The sequence below is a fragment of the Anabrus simplex genome, chromosome 7 (assembly GCF_040414725.1).
Source record: "Anabrus simplex isolate iqAnaSimp1 chromosome 7, ASM4041472v1, whole genome shotgun sequence".
Lineage (NCBI taxonomy): Eukaryota > Metazoa > Arthropoda > Insecta > Orthoptera > Tettigoniidae > Anabrus > Anabrus simplex.
In genome coordinates this window covers 243,692,134-243,711,732 of record NC_090271.1, presented here as the reverse complement: position 1 = coordinate 243,711,732, position 19,599 = coordinate 243,692,134, and the positions used below count along the sequence as shown (strand labels likewise).

The window sequence follows — 19,599 nt, the reverse complement described above, 5'->3', positions numbered from 1 at the left end:
CATAACCTCCGTACTTTGTGGGGTAGAGGGGTAAGCGCTACGTCCGACCGTCTTTGCCCCCAGGAATTAACCCGGTACTCATTTTTAGTGTAGGCTGAATGTACCTCAGGGCCATGTGCACCTCCGGTAGTGTAAATCTCGTTTCTTAAATTTTACGACTTCCTGACTGGGACTCGCATCTACGTCCTTCCGGATGAACCGAGCACGCCTTTTCCGCCTCGGCCAGGCAGCCCTTCCAGTGGTATTCGAAGGTGCTCAAATACGTCAGCCTCGTGTCGGTAGATTTACTAGCACGTAAAAGAAATCCTACGGAACTATATTTCGGCACCTCGGCGTCTCCGAAAACGGTAAAAGTAGTTGTTGAGACGTAACGCAAATAACATTATTATTACAAGTTGAAAGTAGAAGTACAACAACTTTCGAACAGCAAAGTCTAGTCTAGGACGAAACCTTACATCAGCGTTCATTTTATTTATTTCTTCTATATTAATAATATCTGCAGAACTGGCAATGAGTGTGTGCACACAGTGAAATTGAACACTGGGCATTCAATGCACTTTACAAGAAGTGTCACCCTCGTGACATCAACAGACTGGCCCTGACGCAGAATTTCTGCCTAAATTACACAGAACGCTCTTATTTGAAAGTAATTGTATTCGATCAATCTATGGGTACTTGAGTGTCTGTGATTTTTTTTTTTTCGTCCTCTAAAACTTCTTCGTACAAATCACTGTCTCTTTAACAACACATTTCAGTACTGTTCTATTTGCGATCCGATTAACCAATTCAATCTCCAAAACGTTCTGTAATGTATTTCAGAAGACTTCAACAGTGTCCTGCCATTACTGATGCCTTCATTTCGTCCTAACTTTCAATTAGATTCACCAAGAAATTTTGCATTTTCTTTGCTAAAATTAAAATGATAGCGTCACACTTCTCACTTATCTGTCGACTGAGATCGTTCCTCTGGCTAAGAACATATCACTGTCTGTAATACCCACGGTACGGCAGTTGGTATGCTGAGTCTTCTCGCTTACGGCGATGTCCGTGGCCGTACTCTCCGCCGTGATGTACGGGAACTACGCTCACATGATGTCCACCATCGTCGTCCTTGGACGTCAGCTTCTTGATCGCCGCGACACCCGCCAGAACCAAAGCCATGCTGGCGAGAGCGAGAGCCTTCATAGCCACTAGTCCCAGCGCTCCCATGCCCGCCATCGTCATCATGGACCACATCATACCTCCCATCGCCATGACGAGACCCATGCCACCTTTGTTCTTCCTGCCTCGTCCGGTTTCTGAAACAATAAACGATTTATTTATTTATTTATTTATTTATTTATTTATTTATTTATTTATTTATTTATTTCCTTTCTTAATCCGTTTACTCTCCAGGGTTGGTTTTCCCCTCGGACTCAGCGAGGGATACCAGACCAGGTGGCCTCACCTGCTATGCTGAGCAGGGGCCTTGTGGGGAATGGGAAGATCGGAAGGGATATGCAAGGAAGAGGGAAGGAAACGGCCGTGGCCTTAAGTTAGGTACCATCCCAGTATTTACCTAGAAGAGAAGTGGGAAACCATGGGAAACCACTTCCTGGATGGTTGAGGAGTGATTCGAACTTCCCCCTACTCAGTTGACCTCCCGAGACTGAATGAACCCCATTCCAGCCCTCGTACCACTTTTCAAATTTCGTGACAGAGCCGGGAATCGAAACTGGGCCTCCGGGGGCAGCTCATCACACTTACCACTACACCATAGAGGCGGACATTTATTTATTTATTTATTTATTTATTTCATTTATTTATTTACTTATTTATTTATTTATTTATTTATTTATTTATTTATTTATTTATTAGCTATACTATCTTTACATCGGTCTGTTTTCAGACCAACTTTGCTTTACGGGAGCGAAAGCTGGATGGACGCAGGATATCTTATTCATAAGTTAAAAGTAGCAGACATAAAAGTAGCGAGAATGATTGCTGGAAACAATGGCCGGAGGGTACTCAGAATGAGAGAAAAAGGCTAAGTTAGGAATGAACTCGATGGATGAAGCTGTGCACATAAACTGGCTTTGATGGTGGGGTCATGTGAGGCGATTGGAGGAGGATAAGTTACGTAGGAGAGTAATGGACTCTGTTATAGAGGGTAAGAGAAGTAGAGGGAGACCAGGACGACGATGATTAGACTCAGTTTCTAACGATTTAAAGATAAAAGGTATAGAACTAAATGAGGCCACAGCACCAGTTGCAAATGGAGGATTGCGGCGACGTATAGTAAATTCACAGAGGCTTGCAGACTGAACGCTGAAAGTCACAACGGTCTATAATGGTGATGCATGTATGTATATTTATGTATTTGTTGGTAGCTGTTATATAATTATCATTGACAGCTTAGTTCCTTGTAACATTAACACCACCAGCGAGCGAGTTGACCCTGTGGTTAGGGTGACGTAGCTGTGAGCTTGCATTCGGGAGATAGTGGGTTCGAACCCCTCTGTCAGCATCCTTGAATTTGGTTTTCCGCCGTCTCCCATTTTCGCACCAGGCAAATGCAGGGGCTGCACCTGAATTAAGGCCACGGCCGCTTCCTTCCCACTCCCAGCCCATTCCTATCCCATCGCACCATAAGACCTATCTGTGTCGGTGCGATGTAAAGCAATTTCTTAAGAAACATCTTCGTGATTTTACTAGCATTTGTACCCGCTTTTTCGCGCGGGGTTGGCTAAGGGATTACACGATTTCTTCACGAATTTATGCAAAGTTACATGCCTATACTGAAACGTTTAATACGATATGTTACACTGATGTATTTCTACGAACGCACGTGGCGGTAACGTGAAGTATGATAAAGATGAACAAAATCGAGAGAATGAGGACGATCACAGAGTTTATTGAACAATACAGTTCATCGTCGCCATAAGACCTATCTATATACGTGCGACGTAAAGCCACTAGCAAAAAGAAACGAACGTTACAATTCCTGGTCTGAAGTTGTGCGAAATTGTCTCTGCTTTCTCTGTTACATATTGTTGTTCATCTGCAACCTGGAGTGGCCCTGTCGCTGAAGGCTCACTAAACCAATTTGTTGGCGATAACCTCTCTTATTATCTGTTCTATCGAAAAGAGTAAAATAGCTCTTGAGTTATTCCCGCTAATGCACCTTGACGTAACATGGTATAACCTGTAAAACCGCCCGTTAATGATACATCTCTTTTTAATCCTCCCATCGAATAGGTGCACATGAAGAAAAAGTTTTACAAATTGATTTCGATTAAAGCTGGTAGATTTCCATTAAGTTTTATAATGTATAGTTTTTAGGGAGGGTAAAATCTCTGTTTCGATCTTCCTATAAACTCCCAGCCCATTCATGGATTTAGAAATAATGTTTGCCCTAAAATCTACACAGAAGCAGGTGAATTCCAAATTGAAAGTTTGGTATAAATATATCAAGTAGTTTTTCAGTCATAACAAGTCAGAAGAACAGACAAGCCCTCAGACACCAAAAGCTAAAAGATATGCAGATGGTCATTATTACACCTGAAACGGATAACTGTACGAAAATATCACCAAAATATTAAATGTACAGACACACGATCGTTACGATGTTATTTATATAGATTTATACGTACATACACACACACAGAGCTCTGCAATGGGACGACTCGTCTACTACCGCCTTAGACGCGTGCATAAGCAAGCAGTCGGAACGTCTATCTCTCGCAGTAGTGATCCAAGGATGGCGGCAGATCAGAGGCACGAGCTATGCTACCCTCGTAGCAGAACAAGCCGTGTCGGTCAAAAATGGACAGCGTTTGCTCGACTAGCCGGGCTTATAGCTGAACAGGGCAGGTGTGGCAGTACTATTCATACCATCCCTCCACTGGCTATCCCCGGTGCAAGAAACACGTCCGAAATTCATTTTTAACATTTCACGTTCACACATTACAGAAAAGAGAACAAGCGGGCTGTGACCGACTACTTGAAGAGAGGTAGAGTATATTTTCGTTCTGACCGCAAATATCAACAAAAGGATCAGTCACGATGTAAGTTCCTATATACAGAATGTCTGAAAATAAGTTACGGAAATTGTAAGAGGACACAATGTTCTGAAACAAAAATCGATCTGTGGCGTTTTCTTTATTTCCTCCTAGTGAAAGCTCACCGGGAAGTTGACAAGGAAATTTGAGTTCAATCGTGAGCAACTTCTGTGTCACCCTATGCAGCGTGTAGCCGGCCAAGCTTTCTTGCCTGTTGACGTTGGGTGGTGCGCTACCGTAGTATACTGACGTGTCGCTCGCTCACATGCTACCTTGCTACAGTACTACTGGCGGCGTATCACGGAGCAACATCTCAGCACCATGCCCGGATAATGTAGCGTCTTTATTCTCATGATTATTATTGTCATGCGCTAAGGTATCCTGAACCGACTGGCGTAAAATACTGGAATACTAGCAGTAACACTCCTGTCGGTTTCGGGTGAGCACAGTTCATTGGTTCTATAAAGCATGTTGGTAAACTGTATATTTCGTGCATGTCAAAGTTCGCCACACTACAAAATAATAAATTACTGTAATGACATCCATGTAACATAACTTATGTAATAAAAATAAACATTGAAGCACATCCTGTGATATTGACAGGTATTACAGGTTGTTTAGAACAGAGTATCCTAGGGAGTAGTCTAATAAAACTGGTCCAAGACGTTATTATAATTGTGTTTTGATAGGTGGTAATCAGATAGACTATAGACATCACTTCTTTTTAATCTGTTTACCCTCCAGGGTCGGTTTTTCCCTCGGACTCGGCGCGGGATCCCACCTCTACCGCTTCAAGGGCAGTATCCTGGAGATTCAGACTCTGGGCGGGGGATACAACTGGGGAGGATGACCAGTACCTCGCCCAGGCGGCCTCACCTGCTATGCTGAACAGGGGCCTTGCGGGGGGATGGGAAGATTGGAAGGGATAGACAAGGAAGAGGGAAGGAAGCGACCGTGGCCTTAAGTTAGGTACCATGCCGGCATTTGCCTGGAGGAGAAGAAGGGAAACCACGGAAAACCACTTCCAGGATGGCTGAGGTGGGAATCGAACCCACCTCCACTCAGTTGACCTCCCGAGGCTGAGTGGACCCCGGTCCAGCCCTCGTACCACTTTTCATATGTCTTGGCAGAGCCGGGAATCGAACCCGGGCCTCCGGGGGTCGCAGCTAATCACACTAACCACTGCACCACAGAGGCGGACATATACATCACTACTAATGCCAAATATCTTTACGTTATTTAGTCCGAGCTAAGTGGCTCAGGCGTTTGAGGCGCTGGCCTTCTGACCTCAATTTGGTAGGTTCGATCCTGGCTCAGACCGGTGGTATTTGAAGGTGCTCAAATACGTCAGCCTCGTATCGGCAGATTTACTGGCACGTTAAAGAACTCCTGCGGGATTAAATTCCGGCACCTGTGCGTCTCCGAAAAACCGTAAAAGTAGTTACTGGAACGTGGAGCAAATAACATTATAACGTTATTTAGGTCCGCCTCTGTGGTGTAGTGGTTAGTGTGATTAGCTGCCATCCCCGGAGGCCCGGGTTCGATTTCCGCGACTTCCTCGGTCCTCTCAGCCTCGGGAGTTCAACTGAGTAGAGGAGGATTCGGTTCCCACCTCAGCCATCCTCGAAGTGGTTTTCCGTGGTTCCCACTTCTCCTCCACGCAAATGCCGCAATGGTACGAATCGTCAAAAGTTTTCTGTCGTTTCAATTACGGAGCACAATGAAAATGTGGGCTCCGTATTTCTTCGTGAAGAATAAAAATGTTAACTAGGAATTCACTCTTTCCTCCAGCCCCGTGCGTATGTAGTTCAGGTCGGGTTGACGTTGGCCTTCGCACTGACTGGGGACTCCTCAGAGATTATGTAATGTAGTAAGTGCGAAGGTCACGATCGAGCCAAAAGTTAAGAAAAATCTACTCATTTAAGTCCGTTTACCTATACAAGTTTCACAAGCTGCTCTATTTGCAACAAATGTTCGAAATGGCGTGCTCCTGCTTCAATGCAGGCATGGCATTGTCGCAAAGTTCTGTCGTACCCGTTCGAATATCCCCGGTGTTGTCTGAACATCGTCGCAGGCAGCGAGACTCTTCAGTCTCTACAGGTGTCTCATACACAACCCCATGTCGTTGTCTTCCGGCACGTTAAAGAACTACTGCGGGACGAAATTCCGACACCCCGACGTCACTTAAGAACAAACGGGCGTTAAACAACTTGGATTATTAATAACTTTTGACTCGAACCTTCCCCGGACTGCGGTCCCTTATCTCAAATTGATCTATTTGCAGTCCTCCATCATCTCTGACAGTGTGCTATTTTTTTTTTTTTTGCTAGGGGATTTTTTTTTTGTTTTGCTAGGGGCTTTACGTCGCACCGACACAGATAGGTCTTATGGCGACGATGGGATAGGAAAGGCCTAGGAGTTGGAAGGAAGCGGCCGTGGCCTTAATTAAGGTACAGCCCCAGCATTTGCCTGGTGTGAAAATGGGAAACCACGGAAAACCATCTTCAGGGCTGCCGATAGTGGGATTCGAACCTACTATCTCCCGGATGCAAGCTCACAGCTGCGCGCCTCTACGCGCACGGCCAACTCGCCCGGTGCTGCTAGGGGATTTACGTCGCACCGACACAGATAGGTCTTATGGCGACGATGGGATAGGAAAGGCCTAGGAGTTGGAAGGAAGCGGCCGTGGCCTTAATTAAGGTACAGCCCCAGCATTTGCCTGGTGTGAAAATGGGAAACCACGGAAAACCATCTTCAGGGCTGCCGATAGTGGGATTCGAACCTACTATCTCCCGGATGCAAGCTCACAGCCGCGCGCCTCTACGCGCACGGCCAACTCGCCCGGTCCTGACAGTGTGTAACATCATCACGGATACATAAATAATGTTTTAGACAGACCATTTATTGAATGTAACGACTTTGTATTGAACAGGTGGCCAATATACTTGTAAATTCGTTTTAACGATTTATATATATATATCCCATTCTAATGGCACGCAGGTCCCCATTGGCGTCAACTCTAAAGGCTGCCCCAAGTCTCTGGAGAGACTGCCCAAGATGTCTTATTTCAGCCGAAGTCAGAGTTGAGTCCCTCCTCGGTCACCACCCGTACATTTTGTAATCAACGAAACGTGGGCAGAAAAGTATGTTAATGACAGGGCGTACAGTAGTAGTCATTATTTTCTTATAAGTAAAGTAGTCCGCCTCTGTGGTGTAGTGGTTAGCGTGATTAGCTGCCATCCCCGGAGGCCCGGGTTCGATTCCCGGCCCTGCCACGAAAATTTGAAAAGTGGTACGAGGGCTGGAACGGGGTCCACTCAGCCTCGGGAGGTCAACTGAGTAGAGGTAGGTTCGATTCACACCTCAGCCGTCCTGGAAGTGGTTTTCCGTGGTTTCCCACTTCCCCTCCAGGCGAATGCCGGGATGGTACCTAACTTAAGGCCACGGCCTCTTCCTTCCCTCTTCCTTGCCTATCCCTTCCAACCTTCCCATCCCTCCACAAGGCCCCTGTTCAGCATAGCAGGTGAGGCCGCCTGGGCGAGGTACTGGTCATTCTCCCCAGTTGTACCCCCGACCAAGAGTCTGAAGCTCCAGGACACTGAGGTGGGATCCCTGGCTAAGTCCGAGGGAAAAACCGAACCTGGAGGTTAAACAGATGATGATGATGATGATGATGATAAGTAAAGTAAATTTACAAAGAAGTATAAGTTAATTTTTCTCATAAGTTATCAGAATATGGCAAACAGTGTATAGTGTTGTGATTAGTGCGAAATTAGAAGGTGAATGTGGACAGTTTGGAAGCTGCACATTTGATACGTAATTGTGGTCTGTGCAGTTGTTCTCGTCTGAGAGTCACTGGCATGTTTACAATCTGAACTTAAACATTCACTAAATCATTGGTACCTCGCTATGTAGAACTGGTGCCGATGAAAAGCAAGCTGTTCGAGAATTTCTGAGCAGTAAAGAAAGGCCGCCAACCTCATCCAGGATCGAGTGACAAAGAAAGTTCTAGAATAACTAAAATGCACGATTAATTTAACACCAGTCAAAATTATACCCGCGGTATGTCTACGTCAGAAACTTTTTAAATGCACAAGAAAGTCCAAAACTAAACAACTTGTTTAATTAGAGACCGCAAAATACGTAACTGGGAGGACATTTTGAACACTGAGGAGTTCTACTCTGATTTGAAATCCTACCGTAAGATGGGTTTAAGCCAAAAAAGAAAAGGAAAAACAGACAAAACAGGAATGTTAAATAAGTGTAATATTATAAATGATTAGTATTATGATGATCTCTGATATTATACTATAGAGATTTTGTGTCATATCAAAGACACTGTTCTGTATATTGGACCGGTAAAATTGAGTATTGTAGAAGATGGATTAAAGGAAATTCAAATATAAAGGAATGCTTCTTTTCATAACAAGTGTAGGAAAGATTCGTCCAATTTCTTCCACTTAACTTTGAATAGTTGTAACACCTCTGACCGTTATGAAAATGCTATATTTGTTTTTACATAAATAATTCTTAGATGTGGGCGGTCATCCGAAAATGTAACAGATTATGTGATGCAAGTGTAACTCTAAAAACCGTGCAGGCTGTGATGTAAGGTATGGTTGGATGGCCAGGCAATGTTACCTAGCAACCATGCTGGATGGCCAGATCATGTTAACTAGTAAACGTGCAGACTATGTCGTATGGCTGGCAGTCCTCTGAAATTAGCAATCGTTAATGGAAGGCGATGACCGAGAGATATTTATGATTATTTGATTTTCCCCATACGAAAATTTAACACCACTTTTCAGATAGTTGATTTTAACGTAGACTTACGTTTCTGGACAACGGGTACATGGAAAGAAAGATTTTAAGACGTTTTTAGTATTTGGGTAGAATGAGTATCATCGAGAGTATTTAACGTACGATTATTTTTAATTTCTCAATTGACAGATAAAATAGGAGAGTACCTGTTGCAAAAAAAGTTGAAAATCTGAAACGTAGTTTTCAGGAAATAACGCTTCAAAGGCAAAATGTGTGTTAAATATGTGACGTCACATGCATACTCTGTTTTAAGATGGCGCTGTGCTGACTCACACGCTCACTTCGAGGTTGATTTTCTCAAATATCACTTTAGTTTTAATGTTGTGCTGAGTAAATAACCCAGCACATTGGCCAGTTCATTTATTGATCTTACTTTCAATCGTAACATTACCCCCGAACTCTTAAATTATGTATTTTATTATATCACAGACCCATATTACACCAAGTTATTACCCACATTCCATGTGTACCACGTTGTTCTTCGTCTTTTTAATCTGTTTGCCCTACGGGTTTGTTTTTCCCTCAGACTCAGCGACGGACCCCACCTCTACCGCCTCAAGGGAAGTGTCCTGGAGCGTGAGATATTGGGTCGGGAGATACAGCTGGGTAGAATGACAAGTACCTCGCCCAGGCGGTCTCACCAGCTATGCTGAACAGGGGCCTTGTGGGGGATGGGAAGATTGGAAGGGATATACAAGGAGGAGAGAAGGAAGCGGCCGTGGCCTTAAGTTAGGTACGGTCCCGGGATTTTCCTGGAGGAGAAATGGGAAACCACGGAAAATCACTTCCAGGATGACTGAAGTGGGATTCGAACCCACCTCTACTCATTTGACCTCCCGAGGATGAGTGGACCCCGTTCCAGCCCTCGTACCACTTTTCAAAATTCGCGGCAGAGCCGGAAATCGAACCCGGGCCTCCGGAGGTGGCAGCTAATCACGCTAACCACTACACCACAGAGGTGGACGCACCATGTTCTACTGAATAAAATGTATTATCCACATAATATTTGTCTTTGTTTCTAATAAGTGAGTCTACTAAACCCTCAAAACCCTGCGGCCGTTACAATAGTGACAGCGTACTGCCATTTTTTGTATAGTAGATATACGTGTCCGTCTCTGTGGTCTAGTGAATAGTGTGATTAGTTGCCACCCCCGGAAATCCAGGTTCGATTCCCGACTCTGCCACGAAATTATAAAAAGTGTTACGAGGGCTGGTACGGGGTCATCTCAGCCTCGGGAGTTCAACTGAGTAGAGAGGGATTCGATTCCCACCTCAGCCATCCTCGAAGTGGTTTTCCGTGGTTTCCCACTTCTTTTCCAGGCAAATGCCGGAATGGTACCTAACTTAAGGCCACAGCTGCTTCCTTCCCTCTCCTTGTCTATACCTTCCAATATTCCTATCCCCTCACAAGGCCCCTGTTCAGTATAGCAGGTGAGGTCACCTCGGCGATGTACTGGTCCTTCATCCCAGTTATATCGAAAATAAAAATCCACAGTCTGTTTCCAGTCATTCGACTGCGTCAGGAATGGGATGAATGAAGCTCCCATCTAGCGGCGAGGATAGGAATTGTGCCGGCTGCCGAAGCCTGTCGCACTCCTCTGGGGCAATGATAAATGACTGATGATATTGGAGAGTGTTGCTGGAATGAGAGATGACAGGCAAACCGGAGTACCTGGAGAAAAACCTGTCCCACCTCCGCATTGTCCAACACAAATCTCACATTGGAGTGACTGGGATTTGAACGACTGAACCCAGCGGTGAGAGGCCGGCGCGCTGCCGCCTGAGTCACGGAGGCCCAGTTGTATCCCCGACACAAAGTCTCACGCTCCAGGACACTGCCCTTGAGGCAGTAGAGGTGGGATTCCTCGCTGAGTCCGAGGGAAAAACCAACCCTGGAGGGTAAACGGATTAAGAAGAAGATATAGGTTGAAGTTGAATTAGGTTCGTACCCGACTATCGGCAGCCCTGAAGGTGGTTTTCGTGGTTTCCCATTTTCACACCAGGCAAATGGTGGGGCTGTACTTTAATTAAGGCCACGGCCCCTTACTTCCCAGTCCTAGCCCTTTCCTGTCCCATTGTCGCCATAAGACCTATCTGTGTCGGTGCGACGTAAAGCCAATAGCAAAAAAAAAAGAAATAAGTTGAATTAAATATCTTTGTTATTACGAAATGAATTTGTAAGTTGGATTGATGCCGTGTAAGTTGGACCAGGAGACTGTGTGATTTAGACTATGCGCTTAAACACAGGTCATGCATTTTACACTGTTTTTGACAACACTTCCTTAATACAGAGAAAGTGAACGCTGCAGGTATATATATCTGTATATTATTTTTCACATATGGCAAAATAACTGAACGATTATATCTGGGAAAATGTAACAAAGAAAAATACTTATTTGTCATTTGATTTTCGACATATAAATACCTACATTAATCTACCACAAAAGCAATCCAAACCCCATGGTGCGACCGGCTTCCACGAACTCCACAACATTTACCTGCTCAACACCCGAACTTCACAACTTGTGCAAAACTGCCCCTACTGCCAGTACACGAACTGCGCAACTAGCAGCAGACCTGTGATTTGCTTTTGATCACTTCCCGCTACACATCAGTAAGTCATATAATAACGAGCTTCAATTGATAGTACTTTTACTCGGAATATATATTTTATGCTAGGATCACGAAAAAGTGTTTAAAGAAAATAAATTGTAGAGTAATGAAATTCAATTGCACTTCCTTTTATTCAGAAGGTACTTTTAAGCTAACGAAAACCTTTAAACTTCGTGCGAAACCCATTTAAACCAATTTGCCATTGCACTATTTTCTTCTGGATGTCGTTCTTTAGTTCCCTTCTCACTTTTTGGTACGGAACCTGAGCCGACACTATTTAGACGAAGGTAAGATTCTGTTTGTACTCTTCTAAAGATAGATCAAGAGTGTGATTTCCCACGCGCCTAGACAAAACATCATCACTCCCCAGTGTTAAAAATTTGGCATTACAGTTCTCCTTCGAACATCTCAAGTCCTGATCACCAGCAAGTTTCACTTTCCTATACTGTCTGAATGTAATTTTTTAAAAGGTGGAGTGTCTGTCCCCTTTCCCTGTACATTCCTTTTTGCGCTGTTCTTTATCTTCAGTACGTTACTTTCTCTGCACTAGGTTCACCCTTACTTTGTTCTTTTGTGCCACCAGGTACAAGCTAGACGGACGCACATGTTTTCCTGCCTGAAGGGAACGTTGCGGAATTCGGGTTTGGGGATTAGTAGACACTGCTTTTCGAATTTTCAACGTTTGCATCGTATTGTCCGACCCATTCGCTGAGTGATCAATGTCGAGTCCTTCGGTTCAGAGGGCACAGGGTACAATTCCCGGACGGGCCGGGGATTTTAACCGCATCCGATTACTTCTTCTGACTCGGGGACTGGGTGCTTGTATTTGTCCCAACATTTCCCTCTTCATATTCAGACAACACAGTACACTACCAACCACTATACAAACATGCAATAGTGAACACATCCTTCTATATAGGTTCTGCGTCAGGAAGGGCATCCGTTCGTAAAACAGGGCCAAATGCATAAGTGCTAGACAGATCACACCTGCGACCCCACAGATGTGGAAAAATCAAGAGAAGAAGAAGAACGTTTGCATCTATTTTTAAAGATAAGTTAATAACCGTCTCCCGTAATCTCAGAAACTACAGATTAGGGAGAGGGTATTGTTTATTGTAATCGTTTCTTAATTCGTGATGCATGCAGTATACAAAAGTTAATATCCTTCAGTGTAGTTATAAAACACAAATAAATCAAAATAAAGCAAACCGGAAAACATAGATGATTTAGGAATTGAACACAGAAAGAATAGCCTAGAATGAATGTTGGAAACATAATATTAATAAATGTAACTTTAAAAAGTAAGACAAAAACATCAATGAATATTAATATTGTCTTTACAGACTATTAAAAAAGCACATATTCTGATAGAACTACGACGATAAAATAGTTATATGCTATAACTCAAATATACGTACCTAACGACTCTAGACTTCAGCGGAGTTATATTGTCCAGGTTGCCTGAGGCACAATTCTGTTTCTAATGGCATGTATCACTTCTTTTCCTTCCACCAGTTTCCTACTCCATATTCCCTTAACAATGTTGAATAATTCTGCAAGTATTCCCGGGTGCATCCATTCTCTTTTCAATAACTTTACAATTGCATACAGCTGAATTTCGTTATCAATTTTTCTTATATCATCCTCATCTATAAATATCTCTCGTATTTGTCGTGTCTCTAAACAATATTTTATAAGGTGTGCTCATTCCATTTATTCAGAACATAGTAAACATTTATTTTCACCTGTAATTTGTCTGTACGCTTTATTTTTTGTATCCACATTAACCACCATATTTTACACCTCATTCCCTTATTTGTTATACAGTAATCTCTATATTTATCCTCATTCTCCCAACTACATTATCAAATTCCTCTAGTGACCTGTTATTTTTACATTGTGAAGCAATTCGTGATTGCATCTTATTTTAAATATCTTTGTTAACGTAGGTAAATTTCAGTACCTCGTTAGTATTAGTTAGACAAAAAGGTTATAACAACTGAACTTCTATTTAAATTAAACACTTCTCACTCAATGAAGACTGTTAATTCAAAAACCAAACCCCATGGCACTACAGCCCTTGAAGGGCCTTGGCCTACCAAGCGACCGCTGCTCAGCCCGAAGGCCTGCAGACTGCGAGGTGTCTTGTGGTCAGCACGACGAATCCTCTCGGTCGTTATTCTTGGCTTTCTAGACCGGGGACTGTTAATTCATGTATAATAAAAAATCCTATTATAATTAAAATTATTTTTATAATGAATAAAAATTAAAAAACTCAGAAAATAAATAGATAATGATCATAAAATGATTTAAAGTAGTTTCCTAAAACATTGGAATCACAAACCAACATGTTTCTATTAAACCATTTAAACACAATCACAAAATACACAAATCTCCCTTTAATACTAAAATATTTCATGGTAATCAATGGAGTAGTAATAAAATAAATTCTGGACATTATCCTTGTAACAACATTCTATCCATACTGCTGACTGCTGCCTTCTGTAGATCCTCGAATACACACTCCCTTCGTTCATTAATGATTACTGGAATATTTTTTCCTTCTTCTTCTTCTTCTTTTCCTACCGCTTTTCCCACACATGTGGGAACGCGGGTGCAAACTGCGTCGCACATGTGGATTTGGCCCTATTTTACGGCCAGATGCCCTTCCTGGCGCCAACCCTATATGGAGGGATGTAATCACTATTGCGTGTTTCTGTGGTGGTTGGTAGTATAGTGTGTTGTATGAATATGAAGAGGAGAGTATTGGGACGGACAGAAACACCCATTCTCCGAGCCAGAAGAAATTATCAGAAGCGATTAAAATGCCCGACCCGGCCGGGAATCGAACCCGGAACCCTCTGAACCGAAGGCCAGTACGCTGTCCATTCAACCAACGAGTCGGACAAATGATTACTGGAATGTCCTCCTTGTAACCCGTTTCTGCCTCGAAGTACCTATACATACCCTTCTGAAATGAAAACCTACAACCTGTTTGCCAGTCATTGACCGGGTTAGGGATGTAATGAAATGAAATGGCGTATGGCTTTTAGTGCCGGGAGTGTCCGAGGACATGTTCGGCTCGCCAGCGGCAGGTCTTTTTATTTGACTCCCGTAGGCGACCTGCACGTTGTGATGAGGATGAAATGATGATGAAGACGACACATACACCCAGCCCCCGTGCCAGCGAAATTAACCAATTAAGGTTAAAATTCCTGACCCTGCCGGGAATCGTACCCGCGACCCCTGTGGCCAAAGGCCAGCACGCTAACCATTTAGCCATGGAGCCGGACAGGGATGTAATGAATGAAGTTGATATAGGCTATTAGTACGATGGGTTCGCCACTCCCGAAGTGATTTATTAATGACTGATAGATGCTATGAAATGAGAATGGAGAGTGTTGCTGGAATGAAAGATGACAGGGAAAACCGGAGTACCCGGAGGAAAACTGTCCCACGTCCGCTTTGTCCAGCACAAATCTCACATGGAGTGACGCGCTGCCGTCTGAGCCACGAAGGCTCTACATACCCTTCTATTTTTCACTAAAATGTATACGACTACCAATTTTGCTTGCCATCATGTTATTCTTAGCTGGCTTCTTTGCTAGATTCAGTTCCCTGGTAAGTTCCTTCAGTTTTTTTCTTACTTCCACAACCATGTCAAACTACCTGTACATTCTTCTTAGGTCTATTTACTTCTCTTATAATACAGCGAATCTCTACCACCTTTAATGGTACATACCTGTTTTCACATTTCCCAACAACTGCTTAAAACCCATCCCGCAGTCTGTTTATATTTTTATTTACCATTCTCCGTGGATCACAAATACATTTTGAAATCTTTCTCATGCCTGTCTTATAAGCCATATGGTACTGCCTAATTTTCCTACTTTTACGACATTCCTTTCTATCAAATTGGTTTTTAAGTACGATTTATTTATATATTTTTTTGCTATTTGCTTTACGTCGTACCGACACAGATAGGTCTTATGGCGACGATGGGATAGGAAAGGCCTAGGAATGGGAAGGAAGAGGCCGCGGCCTTAATGAAGGTACATCCCCAGCATTAGCCTGGTGTGAAAATGGGAAACCACGGAAAACCATCTTCAACTCTGCCGACAGCGAGGTTCGAACCAACTATCACCCGATTACTGGATACTGGCCGCACTTAAGAGACTGCAGCTATCGAGCTCGGTATAACTATGATAAAGGCAACTTCGTGATCACTAATTCTTCTATTATTAGGACCGCCACTTTTTCTTATTTTTATTAACGATATTGTTAAGTTACATCTTAAGGTTAGTTTATCACTTTTTGCCTATGATGCGAATTTAATTGAAATATGGTTCTGGAAAAATCGATTTACAATAATCTGACAAAAACCAATTATATTTTACTTCATCATTCTGAAAAAATAATTATATTTAGGCTTATAATTGAGATTTTTGGACAGTCAGTACCATGAGTAAAGGCTGCTAAATATCTTGGACTAAGTATTGATGAAGCACAGTCGTGGAATAATCATGTTAATCGATTTTTGGCAAACTGATCCCAGCTATCGGCATTCTGAACAAACTGAAATATAAACTTTCTCATTATTTATTGAAAAGTGTTTTCCAAGCACTAATTGAGAGCCATATTACTTGTATGATCCATATATTGGCATGTTGTACTAAATAATTATTCACTAGAGTTGTTATACTGCATAAAAGAGCACTTTTAAAATTGCCTCTGAACAATTGTACAGCATAGCCTACGACAGAAATCTTCATGGGTCATGATGTATAAAATTACTCTAAGTTGGCACACTAGAATACATTATGTAAAACAAATTCAGTAATTCACAGTTATAATGCAAGTAATGCTGATAATATCCACTGCACAATTACCCATTCAAATAAACACGGGACTAATTCATTGTGATATTATTCTGTTAGTCTCTGAAGATATAAAGAACGCCTCTTCAATATAAATGTTCAAACCGAAGTTAAAGAACTATCATAAGAAGAGTAAAATTCTAGAGTTAACACATTTTTAAGTTAGCTGTTACGTTGCCTTTCTTGTATATTTAATTGCTTGTTTGCTGTTTCTTTACAACGTATCAGTATGAAATAATTAAATTATATAAAACGTTTACATATGATTATATTTCTATGATATATTAATTGTTGATGATTTTAACGTATGTGTGGTATATAGTACTTCGATCTATTTATGTAACCGTAATTCTCTTTGAACTGATTCGATGCTACAAACTTATATTACTGGAGGGTATTAATTTATTTTGTAAATATTCTGTGGCCATGTTAATATTAGAATGTACTGCAACACAGTGAGCTTCAGCTAGGTGCTTTGACACATAAATATTAATATTACTTCAGTTACTCTATGGAGTTCTTCTGGTATTACCAGCACCACGTCCAGAAAAATCTCCCCTCCAGTGGGTTTCATCACTTTCTGATTCAGCTAAAACAATAATCACCACCACCATATGTCCTTCTGAGATCAGTTTATTTACCATTTGTTGGTCGTTCTTCCTGTCATTCACATTACTTTCCCAACTGATATTTGGTAAATTGAGATCACCCCCTATAATGACATTACTTTCCGTGTCATTTTCCACATACGTAGGTCGAATCATAAGCCATTGCAACATTTTGTTCGCGAACAGGAGACAACACGGAAAATCTAAGATATGCATTTCGAAACGTACGGCATGTTCTTGCGTATGATGTCACTAGATCGTGTTTGTAAACAACAATGTGGGTCTAAGCATGCCCCCAAGTTCAGTGTGTGAGTGAGAGCGTCACAAAATGGAAGTTAACAAGCAGGAGCAACGATCGTATATTAAAATAGCAGTTCTACGCGGCAGAAATGCACGCCAATGCCATGCAGAGCTGCAGGAAGCATTAGGTGTGCATGCCATGCCCTATAGAACAGTGGCGAGGTGGGTGGGTGGCTCACACAGCAACCATCCTTCAGCTTCGCTTACAGCGGTGGGGTTGGGAGGTTCTTGCACACCCACCTTATTCGCCTGATCTGAGCCCACGTGACTATGATCTAATCCCCAAAGTCAAGAAGCCATTACGTGGACAACGGTTTGCTAACAAAGAGGACATCGTAACAGCATTTCGGAGAGAGGTGTCACACGTTAGCAATACACATGCAGCGAATGATATTCAGTGTCTGCCTCACTGCTGGAAACGCACAGTGGAAACCTTGGGTGCTTATTTCAAAGGTCTGCAACCAGTGGAGGCCTGTCCTTTGTACGAAATCTTGTGTATTTGCTGTCTATACCATAATAAAACAATGTTTACCAATGGCCTGTGTTCTGTCACTTTCCTACGAGAATCTCCTGAAGTCAGAACTTGTCTTCAGGCACTATGCTTGAGTACATGCCCTATATTTCCAAATACATATCTTAGATTTTCCGTGTTTTCTCCTGTTCGCGAGAAAAAAATAGTTGCTATAACTTATGCCCCGACCCTCGTAGCTGATTATCATATCAAATAATTCTGCAGCAGTCCGTCTCCATGTCTAAATGATTAGCGTGCTGGCCTTTGGTCACAGGGATCCCGGGTTCGATTCCCGGCAGGGTCGGGAATTTTAACCATCAATGGTTAATTTCGCTGGAATGGGGGCTGGGTGTATGTGTCGTCTTCATCATCATTTCATCCTCATCACGACGCATAGGTCGCCTACGGTCGTCAATCACAAGACCTGCACTTGTCAAGCCGACCATGTCCTCGGACACTTCCGGTACTAAAAGTCATGCGGCATTCCATTTCATTTTATTCCGCATCAGCGTCAGTCATGCTTTCCAGGTCTGTACACTTCAAAAACAACAAGTTGACTATTGTTTATAAGGTAGCAAGGAGAGAATACTACTACCATTGTTACTACTACTAATCCTAACAATGATAGTAATAATAGACTAATAGTGTTGTTGGCTTTTCTTCCGCACTAACTACTTTTACAGTTTTCGGAGACTCTGCGGTGTCAAGAGTTCGATCCTCGAAAGTTCTTTTACTTGTCGTTAGAAACCTACAAATACCACTGGTCTGAGTAGCGATTTGAGCTCAAAATATGACTCTACCATCCCTTCTGACAGCCACCACATCTCCGTCAGTAAATAAATATACATATATATACAGATATATATTAATACTTAGAATTCTCCCCTTTCAACCAACGGAGAAAATATACAAGCCAAGTTACCACCGCAGAGAGCGCTACGACAGGAGACATGAACTGTACCAAGTACAGATTATAGATTAACTATTAAAGCAACCCACGGCTTATCACTTCGAAATATTGGCCGCTTTTTCTGTTTATGTCCCCTAATTTTAAGCCCTTGAATTCTCCAGGAAGGTTTTTAGCTATTTCCTGTGACTTAGGAGGAAGCCGTATGTCAAATTTCACTCTTATCGTTTTGAGAGATATTTGTATTATTAACTCACCTTTCTCTCCAGTTTCGTACAGAGCACCGGTCAGATAACTGTTCCAATCCTCACTGGAAGGAAGAAGCTCTGGAAGCCGGACACGCAACTCATGGCTCTGCAAGTATCTGCTCATGCGTGCCAGTAAGTTGGATTCCTCGTGGTCCGTTAGTCCCCTCCCCACAGCATTACTCTCCTCCACCTTAACAATCTTCAAACCTTTGGAGATTTCGAGCGATCTCTGACCATCCAGGAGCTGAGCGATCACCTTCCGTACGATTCTCACACTTTGGCAAGTCATAGTCGAGTTACTAACATCGTTCCCTTCCTCTAAACAATCATTCCAAGTGTTCAGAAAATTACGCATCATTCCATAACCTAAGCCGTTCGTATCGTCTTCATCTTCCAAAGACCTACCATCCTTCACACTCTGCCACTTGCCTTTATCACTTTCAACTGAAAAACCGAACACTGTTTGAAATATGATGATTATCGCTAGGAAGTATCTGTAGTTGTAAACTGCCACCATTTTCACTAGCACACGACCTGCTGCGCCTACTGTGGAGAAGCGAACTGGCGATTACTGAGGCCCTGAGGAGAACGGTGCATCTTTTATAGTAGTGTCCATTGTGATGGAAGCGGGTGACCGTGCAGAATGCCCTCTGAAATGGAGCGTGCTACAATCA

General features: G+C 42.7%; 1 protein-coding gene across 1 annotated transcript; it reads right to left on the bottom strand.

Annotated features, from left to right (window-relative positions):
* Positions 1 to 981: 981 nt before the first annotated feature.
* Positions 982 to 19,442, bottom strand: Osi5 (Osiris 5). The gene is made up of 3 exons (XM_067152003.2): positions 18,974 to 19,442; positions 10,213 to 10,257; positions 982 to 1,286 (listed from the first exon to the last, which is right to left on the bottom strand). The coding sequence occupies exons 1-3, from the start codon at positions 19,440 to 19,442 to the stop codon at positions 982 to 984; spliced, it is 819 nt and encodes a 272-aa protein (XP_067008104.2).
* Between the last annotated feature and the right edge of the window lie 157 nt (positions 19,443 to 19,599).

Coding starts and splice junctions, on each gene's coding strand:
- Osi5 (XM_067152003.2), bottom strand. CDS start 19,442: ATGGTGGCAGTTTACAACTACAGATACTTCCTAGCGATAATCATCATA. Junction 10,258..18,973: donor TTCCAGTGAGGATTGGAACA/GTTATCTGACCG, acceptor GTGAGGGGATAG/GAATATTGGAAGGTATAGAC. Junction 1,287..10,212: donor GAGGGAAGGAAGCAGCTGTG/GCCTTAAGTTAG, acceptor AAACCGGACGAG/GCAGGAAGAACAAAGGTGGC.